General features: G+C 39.9%; 1 protein-coding gene across 1 annotated transcript in view; it reads right to left on the reverse strand.

Moving 5' to 3' along the window:
- LOC117360702 (cytochrome P450 20A1) overlaps positions 1-14,382 on the reverse strand; it is a 105,250-nt gene that overhangs the window by 2,826 nt on the left and 88,042 nt on the right. Inside the window, exon 12 of the mRNA XM_033944934.1 lies at positions 1,729-1,818. Within this exon, the coding sequence (XP_033800825.1) occupies positions 1,729-1,818 (90 nt within the window). The remainder of the gene's footprint in view (positions 1-1,728; positions 1,819-14,382) is intronic.

Raw genomic sequence — 14,382 nt, forward strand, 5'->3', positions numbered from 1 at the left:
GTTGCCGCTTCTGCTTTGGGGGCTGATGGGAAGATTATTATTATTTTTTTTTTTTTTTGCCGATTTTTGAGAGTGTTGGTTGGTTTGGACCAGTTAACTGGGATTCTACTGTATTCATACTGGTACTTTTTTTGTAAAGCTCATTTTTCAAAAATACAACTTATTTGATGTGTTATGATAGGCAGAGAGTTGGGAAGGCAGACTAATGTTCTGTGTCCTGTAAATGGCAAAAGATAGATCAGGATGAGCTAGAGTGAGCTTCAACTGTAACTACACTAGTTGGGAAGTAAAGCCAGTGCCAGGCAGACTTCTACGGTCTGTATCTTTAACATAGTAAAGACTGATCAGAATCAAATATGCGTATATACAGTATATACACATTCATAGGCACACCGCCAGTCTACTGACAAACCAACTTCCTCCCCACTCCCCCAAATGATTAGCAAAGCATTTCCAGAGCCAAGCATGTCTGTTTAGGGAAAATAGCAGCAAAACTTCAGAGGAAAGAAACAGACCAGCTTCTAGGGCAGGGGTAGGCAATTCCAGTCCTCCAGAGCCAGAGCCAGGCCAGGTTTTCAGGATATCCACAATGACTATGTATGAGATGGATTTGCATGCACTGCCTCCTTGAGATGCAAATCTATCTCATGCATATTAATTGTGGATATCCTGAAAACCTGACCTAGCTCTGGCTCTCGAGGACCAGAATTGCCTAGAGAGAACGTATATCTAGTTGTTGCAGAATGTACAGTAATTACATCAAAAGAGAGGAGGCTCCTTAACCAGCCTTAATAGGAGTTCCAATAATCCAAATAGGTTCTAGATTTCCAGCTCGCTGCCCCCTTATGATGCTGCCGTTCCCACCCAGCCATCAGAGACATATGAGCTCTCCACTGTTGCACTGTTGGTCGCGTTGTACCAATCCAGTGGCGAAGAATCAGTTTCTTTGTGATTCGGGAGGGGGGGTTTCGTTTTAAAATTGGATCTGCATGGGAGTTGATATGTTGTGGATTCATTCATGTTTGTTCATTCTCTGCCTGCACCTTTGCTTATTGTACATGATGTCCCTATTGTATGGTCATGTTCTGTACATTCTCGTATGCTTTGATCCTTTAATAAACATATTTTAAAAAAAAAAAAAAAGAGAGGAGGCTAAGCAGGTGGTGTTAAATTAAGGCATTTTGTTCTGTTCCATGTCTTTAAAATACTAATTGGTAATTTAAAAACAAAGTTCTAGTTGGTGAATCAACTGGGCTTTCACAGAATGCTGACCAAGAGTCACAGCATCACCTGCTCCCGCCTCTCAACTCCCTTCATTAGGCTCAGCTGCCAAAGAGGTGCTGCCTCAACATCTCCTAACTGCTGGCACAGCAGCAGTCAGAGAGGAAACCCTGAGAGAGACCTGATGTACTGTGAACTGCCACCTGGAATTTTCTCAGAGTCCAATTAATTAATTAACTAGAGCGCTGCTTTTAACTTTACCAGTCACTTTGTAAAATAGGTCCGTCGTGGGGCTGTAACAGAAAGCAGAGAAAAGTCTTGTGCGTGCCTGGCAGAGATTTTGGAGTTAGATGCCGTCTCAGCCTGCTTAATTAGAATGGGTCATTAGAGAAACACTGAAATAAAAGCCATTCCAGCTTCACATCAGGCTTAGCAAAAACCAAATCACACTGGATATGCTGAAAGTTCCCCAGTCTAGTTTATACACGTATCCTTCTCTTTCCTCACCTCAGTTCAGGGCACTCTTGACTTCCTGAGAAGCCTAATATGGACAAGCTTTTATAGGCCACATCATCACTGAATCTGTCTGGATCAAACCTAGAATAGATGAGACACGAAATATACTGATTAATTTTAGTTATGACAAAAGACTGTTCAGGGGAGTACTATCTGCTGAAATATTTTGTAAACCTTTTTTTTTTTTGTAATTTATTTTATTAAAGATTACATCTTAGCCTATCTCCTGAAACTGGAGAATATAGTTCTAATATAGTCTTGAAATAACAGATGAGATTCACATCTTATTTTAGAAAAAAGGCAGGGAACTTCTGGACCCATGAGAACAGATGCAGCCCACAGGTCACTCTGATCCAATCTGTAGCAAGACAAACAGAGAAAATGGGAGCAAATAAAGGCCATATGGCCTATTCAGTCTGCCCATCCATACCATCTGTTACCCCTTCCTCTCCCTTAGAGATTCTATATGCTTGCCCCATGCTTTCTTGGTACAGATGGATAGACCATATAAATTCATCTACTATCCTTCCTCTCCCTCAGAGATCCTATGTGTTTGTCCTATGCTTTCTTGAATTCAGATACAATCTTTGTCTCCACCATTTCCATCTGAAAGCTATTTCACGCATCCACCATTCTTTCCATTCGTAAGTATTTTCTCAATTACTCCTGCATCTGTCCCTTCACCTTCATGCTATGTTCCCCTCTTTCCAAAGCTTCCTTTCAATCAAAAGTTATCTTTATGTCACAGTACTTATGTCTCTATATTTCTCCTCTCCCACTTTCTTCTAAAGTATATATGAGATCTTTAAGTCTATCCCCATAAGCTTTATGAAGACCACTGACCATTTTAGTAGCAGCCCTCTGAAACAACTCCATCCTGTTTAAATCATTCTGAAGGTTCAGTCTCCAGAATTGTACACAGTACTCAAAATAGGATCTCATTAAGGACTTATACAAAGGTGCTATCACCCCCTTTTCCTGCTGGCCATTCCTCTTCCTATGAATCCAAGCATTGCTCTGGTTTTTACTGTCACATTTTCTATGTTTGGCAACCTTCAGATCATCATTTTTGATCATCCTAAGTCTTGCTCCTCTTTCATGTGCAGAAGAATTTTCCTTCCTAAACTGTATCACTCCCTTGGGTTTTTGAAACCCAAATGCATCACCCTGCATATTTTATCATTAAATATTAGCTGTCAAATTCTAGACTATTCTTCAAGCTTCACTAGATCCTTCTTCGTATTATCGACATCATCAGGGGTGTCTACTCAATTGCAGATTTTGGAATCATCAACAAAAAGGTAAACTTTATCAGAGAATATTGCTCACAAAATTGTTAAAAAGAACCTTTTGGCATACCACTGTTAACATCCCTTCCCTGAGACTGAATCCTTTTACCACGACCCCTTGTAGTTTTCCATCAACCAGTTTCTAACTCAGTCAATCACATTAAGGCTCATACTATGGGTACTCATATTAGAGGTTGTCCATGTGTAACCGTATCCAAGGCTTTGCTAAAATCTTTGTACACTAAATCTAGCATACTCCCTTGATCTGACTGCCTAAAAATCCAGTCAAAAAAATCAGATTCTTCTCACAAGACCTACCTCTAGTTTAACTATGCTGCCTCAAGTCCTGCAGTTTATTGGATTTCAGAAAACTAATTTTTCAGTTCAGTTATTATATACTGCCTCTATCCAGTTAGGTTCAGTAAGATCAAGAGAACTTTAACACGTGAGGGAATTATACATTTAGGTCTGGATTCTTTAGGTGCCAGTAGGCACCCAAGCTCAGTAAACACCATTTAAACAATGCTTTTGATTAGAATTTCAAGGTGCCTACCAATACCTAAAAAATCAGTGCTGGAACAGCACCACTGTAGGTGCTTTAGGCTGCCTAACCCCACTGTGGGTGTGGCTAATGCAGAAGTGTCATTAAGCAGCCTAAAGCGCCTATGAAGCTGCGATTCATATCAAAGATAGGTGCTGGAAATGTAGGTCTAGAACCTATGGCCTACATTTCTGGTGCCTACTTTTGGCAAAATTCTGCACCTGGTGCCGTTGCGTGATAGACATGCGATTGGCAACCGCTGACAATGGCACCTGTTACAGACTCTGGACCTTAGTTCTTCTACAAAGGAGAGAAACAAAACCCAGACTATTGGGCAGTTAAACCAAAGAAACATGTTTTGAGAAATTTGAGAAGTGTTACTCATATCAAAGAACACAGGCTGAATGCCAACAAGTAACAGAGCAATTATAGAAACATCCTAACCCTTCCACCCCACCACCCCCAGCCGACCTGACAGACAGAAAAAAAAAAAGAGTGACAAAAGAGTAACAAAACATCCCCAGCAAAATTTGCCATCAGTTACTTCCCCTCCATTTGCTATATGGGAGGCAGACTTGTCAAAAGCCACAAGGGTCCCTCCTAAGAGCGATGAGTTTGGACATCAAATAAATGTGGTCCAGCTTGAGAAGGAGGTCATCCCAAGGAGAAATGACATCCCATTTCCAGAAAGAGGACACACATAATCTGGCTTCCATGACAACCAAGCAAGCAAATGACCCTTCCCCACCTCTAAAACCCACTAATGTTCTGTTTAAGAAGTAAATGTCCATTTGCAGTGGGATGGGAGCCTGTAGAAGGGTCTCCAAAAGTTGTTGAACCATCATCCAAAACTGATCAATTTTCCCACAATCCCACCAATTATGGACAAATGACTCCTCCTCCCCACACTCTTGCCAACATCTCCCTGACCCATAAGAAAACAAATGCTGCAATTTAACAGGTGTAAGAGCATTTTATAACCCTGTTCAATCAAATTAGTTGCAAGAGAAAGTCGAAGTAACTGAACATAAATTAGACCCCACAACTGTATGCCCAGGAGCTGGCCCAATAAATCTTCCCACCTGTTTTCAGAAGTCTGGGGTAGGGGCCGACTGTATAGCAATGCTTTGTACAATTGAGAAGTCAGCCCCATCCGTACCCTCATATGAAAAACTTTCAGAAAAGCAGAGTCCACTCTATTCCATTCGGGCCATCCTATGCAAAAAATCCCAAAGCTGAACATATGAGAAAAAAAATCAGTGCTTTGCAACTATATGAATCAGAAAGGGATACATATGGTACCACAGTCCCCTGAAGCACCAGCTGTCCCAATACTCACAACCCAAAAGATTCCCAACGGTGAAACACCGGTGTAGTCTGACTGGGAGCAAACCCTGGAGCATATCGTATGGGGGTATCCTAAAAATATTGATGGGGAGACCATGCTGTACGCACCTGACTCCATACCTGCAATGTACAGGTGACTCCATAAGGAGTCTGTTTACTGAGCTCATGAAGCTCTGCCAGAGACAACCATGGAAGGGCAACTAAAGGATAAGAATTCAGTAACACCTGTTCCAATTGTACCCAACACTTAGATGGAAAGACCCAGAGGAATATGGCCTGTAATTGTGTGGCTTGATAATAAGTAGAAAAATCTCCCCGAGCAGTTAAATTCAAAAAATTCAATCATGTTTTGCCACTATTGAAAAAACTTCATTGGCTGCCTGTACATTCTCGTATTGTTTTCAAAGTCCTTGTACTAGTTTTCAGAGTAATTCATCAAAAAGCCCTTGATGTTTGGCACAGGCGATGAAATTATATCAGCCATCCAGGTCTCTGAGATTTGAGGGAATGATGCAACTATGTACAAATGAATTCCTTTGTGCTCATTATGAAAGAATGAGAACATCAGTATTCTCAATAGCAGGGGTATCTCTATGGAACAATATGAAGGGATCCTTGAGATTACTTATGGATATGCAAAAATTCAAGAAGGTACTTAAAACAACCTTGTTTATGGAAGCCTTCGCTCAGTAATCATGTAGTATGAGAACCTTGGAAATGTACCGTCTGATTATGTACTTGTCATTTATTTATGATTGTATTTTGTAAACCTCTTAGGTCCAAGCAGGTGAGAAATTTTTTAAACTAACTAACTAAATTCAGATTTTGTAGCATTAATTTCAAGACCCTCCATCTCTCTCCAACATGTGCAATATCGTTTGCAACACCAAACGCTGCATTTTCAAAGGCCTTGTGTTGGAATCTAAATCACTCTACAACATGGACCCCAAATACTTCTCAGACAAACTTCCTCTCTATACCCCAAAGAGAATGTTATGCTCCCAAGATGAAATACGCTTATATACACCATCAGGACACTCCCTCCAACTTCAGACAGCCTGGAAACGATCGTATTCCCATTTCTTTCCAAACCTCTGGAACAGACTACCTCCTCACATCAGAGCCATTAAAAGACTTCTTAACTGTAAAAACCTACCTTTTTGCCTAGTCTCTCCCTCAACCCTTCACCAGCATCAGTAAGTAATCTTATATGAAGGTATATTGCAAAACACATTGTAACACTGTGAATGTAAACTGTAACCCAATTCTGTGTTCTTTGGGGAGGACGGGGTATAAATCTAAATAAATAAATAAGTTTACTCACCTCAAAGGTCAGATTAACTGGCCTTTAGTTCCTGACCTTCTCTTATTTCTTTTTTTTTGAAGAGAGATCACATCTGCCTTTCTCTAGTCCTGTGGGACCACTCCCCACTCTAAAGAAGCATTTAAAAAGTCTGGACAGCACAGCCACCAGAACCTCCCTAATTTTCTTCCCATCTGACCACATTACTTTGTCTACCTTTAGTTTATCTAGCATCACAAACACAGTTTTCGGTTGTTCAAGGTCCCATTTGCTTTGCCTTCCTATTCCCAATCCTTCATCTGTGAAAAATATTTATTAAGCGATTTCATTTTAACCTTGTTCTTTTTTGTCACCCTTGAGCTTCACGATACCACACCCAGCCCCATTCCCCTGAAAAAACTGTGTGGCAAGAGCTCTTGCCTTGCTCCCACCGCTAGTATTCATTTCTCTCCGATTGCAGCAGGAAGTCCTGGTACCCACCACTACTAGCTGCAGTTCTGAAAAGAATCCATCTCCTTGCAGGCCTTGATGTATGAGGGATACATCCTCTTTCTACAAAAAAGAAAAGAAGAAGAAAAAAAAAAAGACTGTCCATTTCATTCCGAGGATTTCATTTTGATCCTTTACTTACCTACATTAAAAACTGCTCGACAGTATGCAGACCTAGCTTTCTCTGCATTATATTTACAAACATTTCAAAAAGATAAGCTTGCTTATCATGTATGTCAAAAACTACTAATAGGTAGGATATTAAGCCCTGAATAAACTCGGAAACTTACAGTAGATCCATAAGAAGTGAACAGAAAAGTAAAAGCTAACCTGATACAAGGCACCTTTAATGTCCAACAAACTCAAAGCGTGCTTTTTATTATAACATGGCGATATTGCAAGTGTTTTATTCCTTAGCATCCAGTCAGAGACACATCTGTTATATTATTTCTCTCAGGGGCAATATATCCAAATGGGTTGGTTTTGCAGGTATGTGCAGTACAGTAAGATATTCTATAACATAGTAATGTAGTACATGTCGGAAGACAAAGACCTGCATGGTCCATCCAGCCTATTCAACAAGGTGGCCAGAATTGTATTTGGCACTCTGCTCATGTTCCAGCCCCTAAAACTTTCTGCTAATGCTCACTATAATACCAGCATCATGCCAAAAAGAGCTTCCCTCTGGAGTTTATAAGATATATCATATATAGGTAGCCTAAGTATGCTTAAAATGTTTCAACAAAGTCTGTAGCACCCAAAAAGATAGCAAATATTTATATATCTTTCTGTCACATTTTCTTGGTCTTGGACTGAATTTCTTCGTACTCCACGTAATTCACAGAGTAAATCACTTGGCACTGAAACCTCTATGATCAACATTATTCTGGTGGTTTTCTCTTATCATTAGATTTGGTTTCCTTACATCCAGCTTCTTATAGGTTGGAATGGGGATGCCCAAGGTTATTGTAACCTCTCCATTCTCCATCGTTCTCTGAGGGTCATGATCCCAATGCTTTTCCGATACAGCAATGTTCTGTTTACAAAGTTTCCAATGACTAAGACATGCCACCTTGTGCCTTTCTGTATATACATTTTTTACCATTAACATTTCACAATCAGCTACAAGATTAGTAACTATTTCCAGCTTTTTTTTTTTTTTAATAAAGAATCTCATGCCAGCTTTTTCTCTACTTGCTGTGAACCATAATCCACTGTCCTGTGCTGCAACTCTCAATCTCTCATTCTTAGGTTTCAGTTCTCCTTTCCACAATCATTCATGTGTCCAGGCTTGATCCATGTATGGTTTCCACTTTATATTTCCTGATGTATTTGTGCATTTGCAGTGTGTTTACCCTTTTTTTTAAATTGATTTGCTCTTTAAAGAGCTTTTTCTCCTGCTCTGCATATTCTGTTGGTTCCATTCCTGTACCCATAGGTGGATTCTCACTCATTCCATCTGCATGTTGAAATGTCTGTCCAGGTTTAATGATGGAACTACATTCTGGATGTTTGCTTTCATACTTCCAATACTTTATGTGTACTTGGATCTGTTGATGCTGTTAAATAGGCCTGGAGGCCTACGATGGAAGTTCTATATGCATAATCTGTTTCTATGAGGTTCTAGGAATGAACAGTATCGACATATAATGATTCTTATACCTTGTGAGCATGGTGGGTTTTTTTTTTTGTTAATTTAACCATACAGTTAACTTTGTGAATACTAACCCTGTCTCGGAACATAAATTCATTACTGCATCTATAGCAGATATGTCCCTCAATGAATGAGAGCATCAGAATAGCATTAAAGTACTTCAGGAAGTACACAAGTAACTTCAGAACTCAGAAAAATTTTTATATCAAAAAAGGAACTTCCTATTAAGGTGAATAAATGTAATTATATTTTGTATGTGGAAAAACCCAAAACAAAACAGCAGCTAAAAGCCACCCTGCACCACACAATAAATTACTGACCTCAATACAATGCATATGAAATCCATTATCCTTTTTTTTTTTTTTTTTAAGAAAGGCAATGTACCATTGCTGACATCATTGCAAACTGGAATAGGGTAGAAGAGACATACAGAATTAGATTATGATGTGATGTCTCTATAATCTAAGAGCAAGAAGTAAAAAAAATGCTTGCCCATATTTCAATCAATGCTCAGCCTCAAATATGTGCTCCGTAGCTCCTCAGTATCTCTCTTCACACCCCACATTCCGCCTCTCCCCCACCCAGGCACTCCGCTCATCAGAAAAGTCTCTCTTAATTGTACCCTTCTCCTCTACAGCCAATTCCGGACTCCATCCCTTCTTCCTTGCTGCACCTTATGCCTTCTACCTTGTAGCACCTTATGCCTGGAACAAACTGCTTGACTCGATATGTCAAGCTTCGTCTCTGGCAGTATTCAAATCCAGACTCAAAGCCCACTTCTTTGAAGATGCTTTCAATTCCAAACTCCAACCCACCTTCTAAGCACCAATATCTGTCTTATCATTCCCTCTGTAATTCCATCATCTGAGCACAGTGTTATTGATACATCTTCTTGTCCAGTTTGTCTCTCTTGACAAGATTGTAAGCTCTTTTGAGCAGGGACTGTCTCATCTGTGTTTTGATATACAGTGCTGTGTATGTCTAGTCGCGCTATATAAATAATTAGTAGAAATAGTATATGTTCTGAAACCCTTAGGTGGTATACTCCACAGGGCATAATGAGGAAAGCTTAGTATGATGAAGAGTATAAAGTAGAGCAGTACCAGCAGAAAAAATGAGAAGGAGAAAACATAGAAACATGATGCAGATAAAGGCCAAATGGCCCATCCGCAGTAACCATTATCTCTTTCTCTCTCTGAGAGATCCCACGTGCCTATCCCAGGCCCTCTTGAATTCAGACACAGTCTCTGTTTCTACCACCTCTTCCAGGAGACTGTTCCACGCATCTACCACCCTTTCTGTAAAAAAGTATTTCCTTAGATTACTCCGGAGCCTATCACCTCTTAACGTAATAGTATGCCCTCTCATTGCAGTTTCCTTTCAAATGAAAGAGGTTCGACTCATGCGCATTTACATTACGTAAGTATTTAAATGTCTCTATCATATCTCCCCTCTCCCGCCTTTCCTCCAAAGTATACAAATTGGGATCTTTAAGTCTGTCCCCCATATGTCTTATGATGAAGATTACACACCATATTAGTGGCCTTCCTCTGGACTGACTCCATCCTTTTTATATCTTTTTGAAGGTGTGGCCTCAAGAATTGTACACAATATTCTAAATGCAACTGAAAATGAGAAAGTAAATGATCATCTGAGGCACAGTGTTATAAGGGTGTAGGGAACTGGTGAGAATGAATATGCTGTTAAGCTCTGATTCTCAGGTCTTCACCATTACACTTGGATCACATGGAAGAATTAAGATCTTTGAATACTATGGAAATACAATCCAATGCGATTAACAAGTAATAATAAAACCAGGGTAAAAAGAAAGCCACATTGAATGAAAACCGGACAATTAATACAACTATTGACAAAACAAGACACAAAAGGAAAATATGATTAAATACAAGTCATAAAGGAAAAAAAAAGGGCAGAGGTGAAAAATAATGGGATGGGAAAGGGTCGTCTGCTTGACACTGTAGTCCGCTATAGATTGTCCTAATTATGTAGAATTCAAACAACTCCGTTAAAAGCATCCTCAAAAAGCCAGCTTTTCAGAAGACTTTTGAACTTACTAAGAGATATTTCTTCCTTATGAAAATTGGAAGCAAGTTCCAGATTTGGGGTGCCATGACAGAGAAGATCATGTCCCTCCTTGAATAAATGAATCTTAGTGAAGGGACTAAGAGGAGAGATTTTTCCTCGGATCTTAAGGATCTAATTGGAATATAAGGGATTAGAAGCCTTTCGAGAAATGCAGGAACTTTGTTCTCGCTATTCCCATGTTCCCGATGCACGATTTTGCATATCCGCAGATGCATCCATTGTGACCGATATTCCCTATTTGTGCCACTGTGCTTGCATATTTGTGAACCTGCTCTTAAAAAAACAACAACTTTCTTTGCTTTTATTTTCACTTCACGATCTGGCATTTGCTTCCAGATATGGCCCTCAAGCATCCAGAGAGTGCATTACAAGCATCTACAGGTACTCCAAGTGCTTTCCCTTGCAGGATCCAAACCCTATTTTCTTAATAGGATTCATTGTTCACTCTCCACAGTTTTGAGGTATGTATACTGTTGGAACCTAACCTCTATTTTTCCATAGACTCAGCAGTCTTATAATCTAGTTTAGATTGATTCAGGAGAACTTGTCAACCGACAGCTACATATGTTTCAACTGCTAGCCAACATGTTGCTAAGGTTACAGTAGTACATACGGCAATTATACTAAAACGTGGCATAATGTTGTTTTGTGGTTATTCTTAAGGAGAAAATAATGTCCAGTAAACATTACCCCTATGACTGAAAGAAGAGACTTGCGTTTTAAGCAGCAACATTATTTTGGGAACACCACCCATGAAGAAGCCTTCAAAGTGACATGGCTGAGTCACCATTGGGAGCAAGTTAAGTTTTTGTTTTTTGAAAATATAAAGTGTTGCCATTTCAATTTCAGTGGCAGCTTTTCTATAAATATGTGTTAAGGGATTTATGAGATTTTCACATTTGACATTCTTAATAAAATATTAAACAAGGTTTTTTGCCCTATGATATTATTCATAACCTCATTAAAAACCTGATATCTGTTTGAGGTCTTTTTACTGTTTATTTTTTTATATCAGATAACAAAAAATTAAGTTCGCTTGGCTCCTCTGTTGAACATTAGTACATAGCCATTAATAGAAAGAAGCTATTTTTACAGCTGTAGAAAAAAATGGCTTTAGTAAGTAGGAAAGACCTGCATGAAGGTGAACTAAGGCCACTTTCTATCACAGCTTAGTAAAAGGACCCTTTAGATCAGTGTTTCTCAACCTTTTTAAGCCAAGTACCCCCTAAGCCTAACAAATACCAACTGAGTACCGCCGCCCAAGCTCCACACCAGACCCGCCCAAACTCTGCCTGACTCCACCCCCATAATAATACATATAGTACTAATTGTAATGCAATTTCTTCAATCCATTTTTCACATACACACAATATAATCTTATTAATACATAATGGTAACCACAAAATTAAAATAAAAAAAAAACCACAAAGCACACTGTACGCAGAGAAAATGTTAATTATCATTTATATTTGGGAGTTTTCCAAGAGGTCAAGGCAGATGACTTTAAAATATGCAATGTCACCTCAGTAGACAAATATAGTGCAAAATATAGACAGCAGATATAAATTCTCAAAACTGACACATTTTGATCACTAAATTGAAAATAAAATTATTTTTCCTACCTTTGTTGTGATTTTGTGGTGCACTTCCTTCTGACTGTGCATCCTATATGTAATTGCTGCCTGGCTGGCCCGGAACTTCCTCTCTGATGTCAGAATTGACATCGGGAGAAGGCTTGTGGGCCGGCCACTTGTGCAGTTGCTGCATGCGCCTGGCCCATTTCTGTTGCTGCATCGGCAGGGGAATGGAGTGTGGCAGGGTTGGCGGGGGAGGAATGGAGGGAGGAGGGGAATAATGCGTGGCAGCTTTGGGGGGAAGGTAGGGAGAAAACTGCGGTAGCGGCAGTGGTGGCTTCAGTGATGGGGCAGGCAGGGAGAGATCCCTGGCGGTTGCCAGCCCACATACCCCCTTTGGTACGCATACCGCAGGTTGCAAAACACTGCTTTAGATTGTAAGCCCTCCAGAGACAGGGAAATGCCTACTGTATATAAATTAAGGGTACAGACTGTGCACACTGGAGTCATTTCAACCCCCCCCCCCACCAAAAAAATAAAAAAAGAGTGGAAAGAGAAACTAATGTGATTTAGATGTATTGTACAATGGATATTGCCCTATTTTTGTATTTTACTTGCACTGCTTAGTATTATTATCTGCTTTATAATTACCACAGCAAGTAGAATATCAAATCTGACAAATAATTGATATCAAAAATATAATAACCACAACTCCTTCTTGAGGCATATTTCACTAGTTACTGCAGCTCTACTACTAAGAAATACATTTTAAATAATCCAGTGTGCACCTAAACTATACAACAAAATACTTGGTCCTGTGCCCTTCTTTCTGATTTATATTTCATTCCTGCAGAGAGACCCGTGTTTTGAAGCTTCTGAAAGTTCCTTCTGTACAGCGAATACCCTCAGGTATTATAGCTCTAAATGAATCAGGGAACCAGTGTGCTGAACACTATGGGGCTCATAATCGAAAGAGAAAAACGTCCAAAAACTGGCCTAAGTCGGCACTTGGACGAACATTTCTCAAAGACGTCCAAGCGCCAATAATAAAACCGGGTTTTGGACGTATTTCTAAACGACCTAAGCCTTCATAGTGCCGCTCAACGTCCAAAGCTAAACGGGGCATTTCGGGAGGCGTGTTGAGGGCGGGAGTTGGGCGGGACGTGGACCAGCTTAGACTTAGTTATACAGCATGTATAACCGAAAGTTTAACAACAGAGCCTACAAAAACCCACTTAAACTCACCAGATAAGCACTGAAAACACATAACACTGACCCCCACACACTACCCCAGTGATCACCGATCCCCCCACCCCCATAAAAATTTTATTCACAACTTTAAATTTCAGCCTCCAGACCATCATCACCTGGCCGCATGGCATAGGAAAGCCTAGTCATCCAGCCCAGAGGCTTCTGGTTGAAAAAAGATTCTTAATTTGTTTCCCATGTTTGCTAAGTTGTATTCTACCCAGAGATATCAAATAATGTCTGAGCTGACAATATTTGAATTTATTGTCCCAATGAATTCTCACCTTATTTTATATATCCCCAAAATCCTGCAGGGTTCCATCTGCTTGTATAATATGCTCCAACCTCTTTATCCCTTCTCTCCCCCAGGTCCCAAATGCCACATTCTCCTGCCCTGGTATAAACATTACATTTCCTCTTAGTAGCAGAAAATCTGTCATGTTGGGGGTCTCCTCCCAATACTTTAACTAGCCATTTCTATGCCCTTTGTAGCGGACTCAATAGCATACTATCCTTAAGCCACACTGGAATGAGTGGACGGCCCATATGCAGCAAAGAATATAAAAGATAAGGAGCACAGAAAACCTGTTCCGTCTCTACCGCAATATAGTTGAGAATGTGTAATCCAGTCACCAATTTGATGGAGCAGGCAGGCATAATTACATAGTTGCAAATAGGGCATACCTAATCCCCCATGTGCCCAACAAAGTTTTGAAAATAAACCTAATCCTCCATGTGCCCAACAAAGTTTTGAAAATAAACGGTTCAAAGCACGCACTTCTTTTGCCATCATTCTCAAAGGAATGGTTTGTAATATATACAAATCTATATAGAAACGTGGAAGTGGGTAAATGAATATAAATCCAAAAAAGAAAAAAAAACCACTTGTGAATCTAAAAGTACTATTCCAACGGAAGAAAAGGCCTCAGGTATTCATCTTGGAAGAGCTTGAAAGCTCAAACCTCCTCCACCCACATGATCGGCCAAAAAATACACAAACGCTTAAATCAACCTCCAGGGAGACCTATTGTGTCTAGTCGGGGTTCTGTGTTAGAACCATTATCTAATTTCATAGATTCCTTTCTACAACCCTA

The sequence above is a fragment of the Geotrypetes seraphini genome, chromosome 5, assembly GCF_902459505.1.
Source record: "Geotrypetes seraphini chromosome 5, aGeoSer1.1, whole genome shotgun sequence".
NCBI lineage: Eukaryota > Metazoa > Chordata > Amphibia > Gymnophiona > Dermophiidae > Geotrypetes > Geotrypetes seraphini.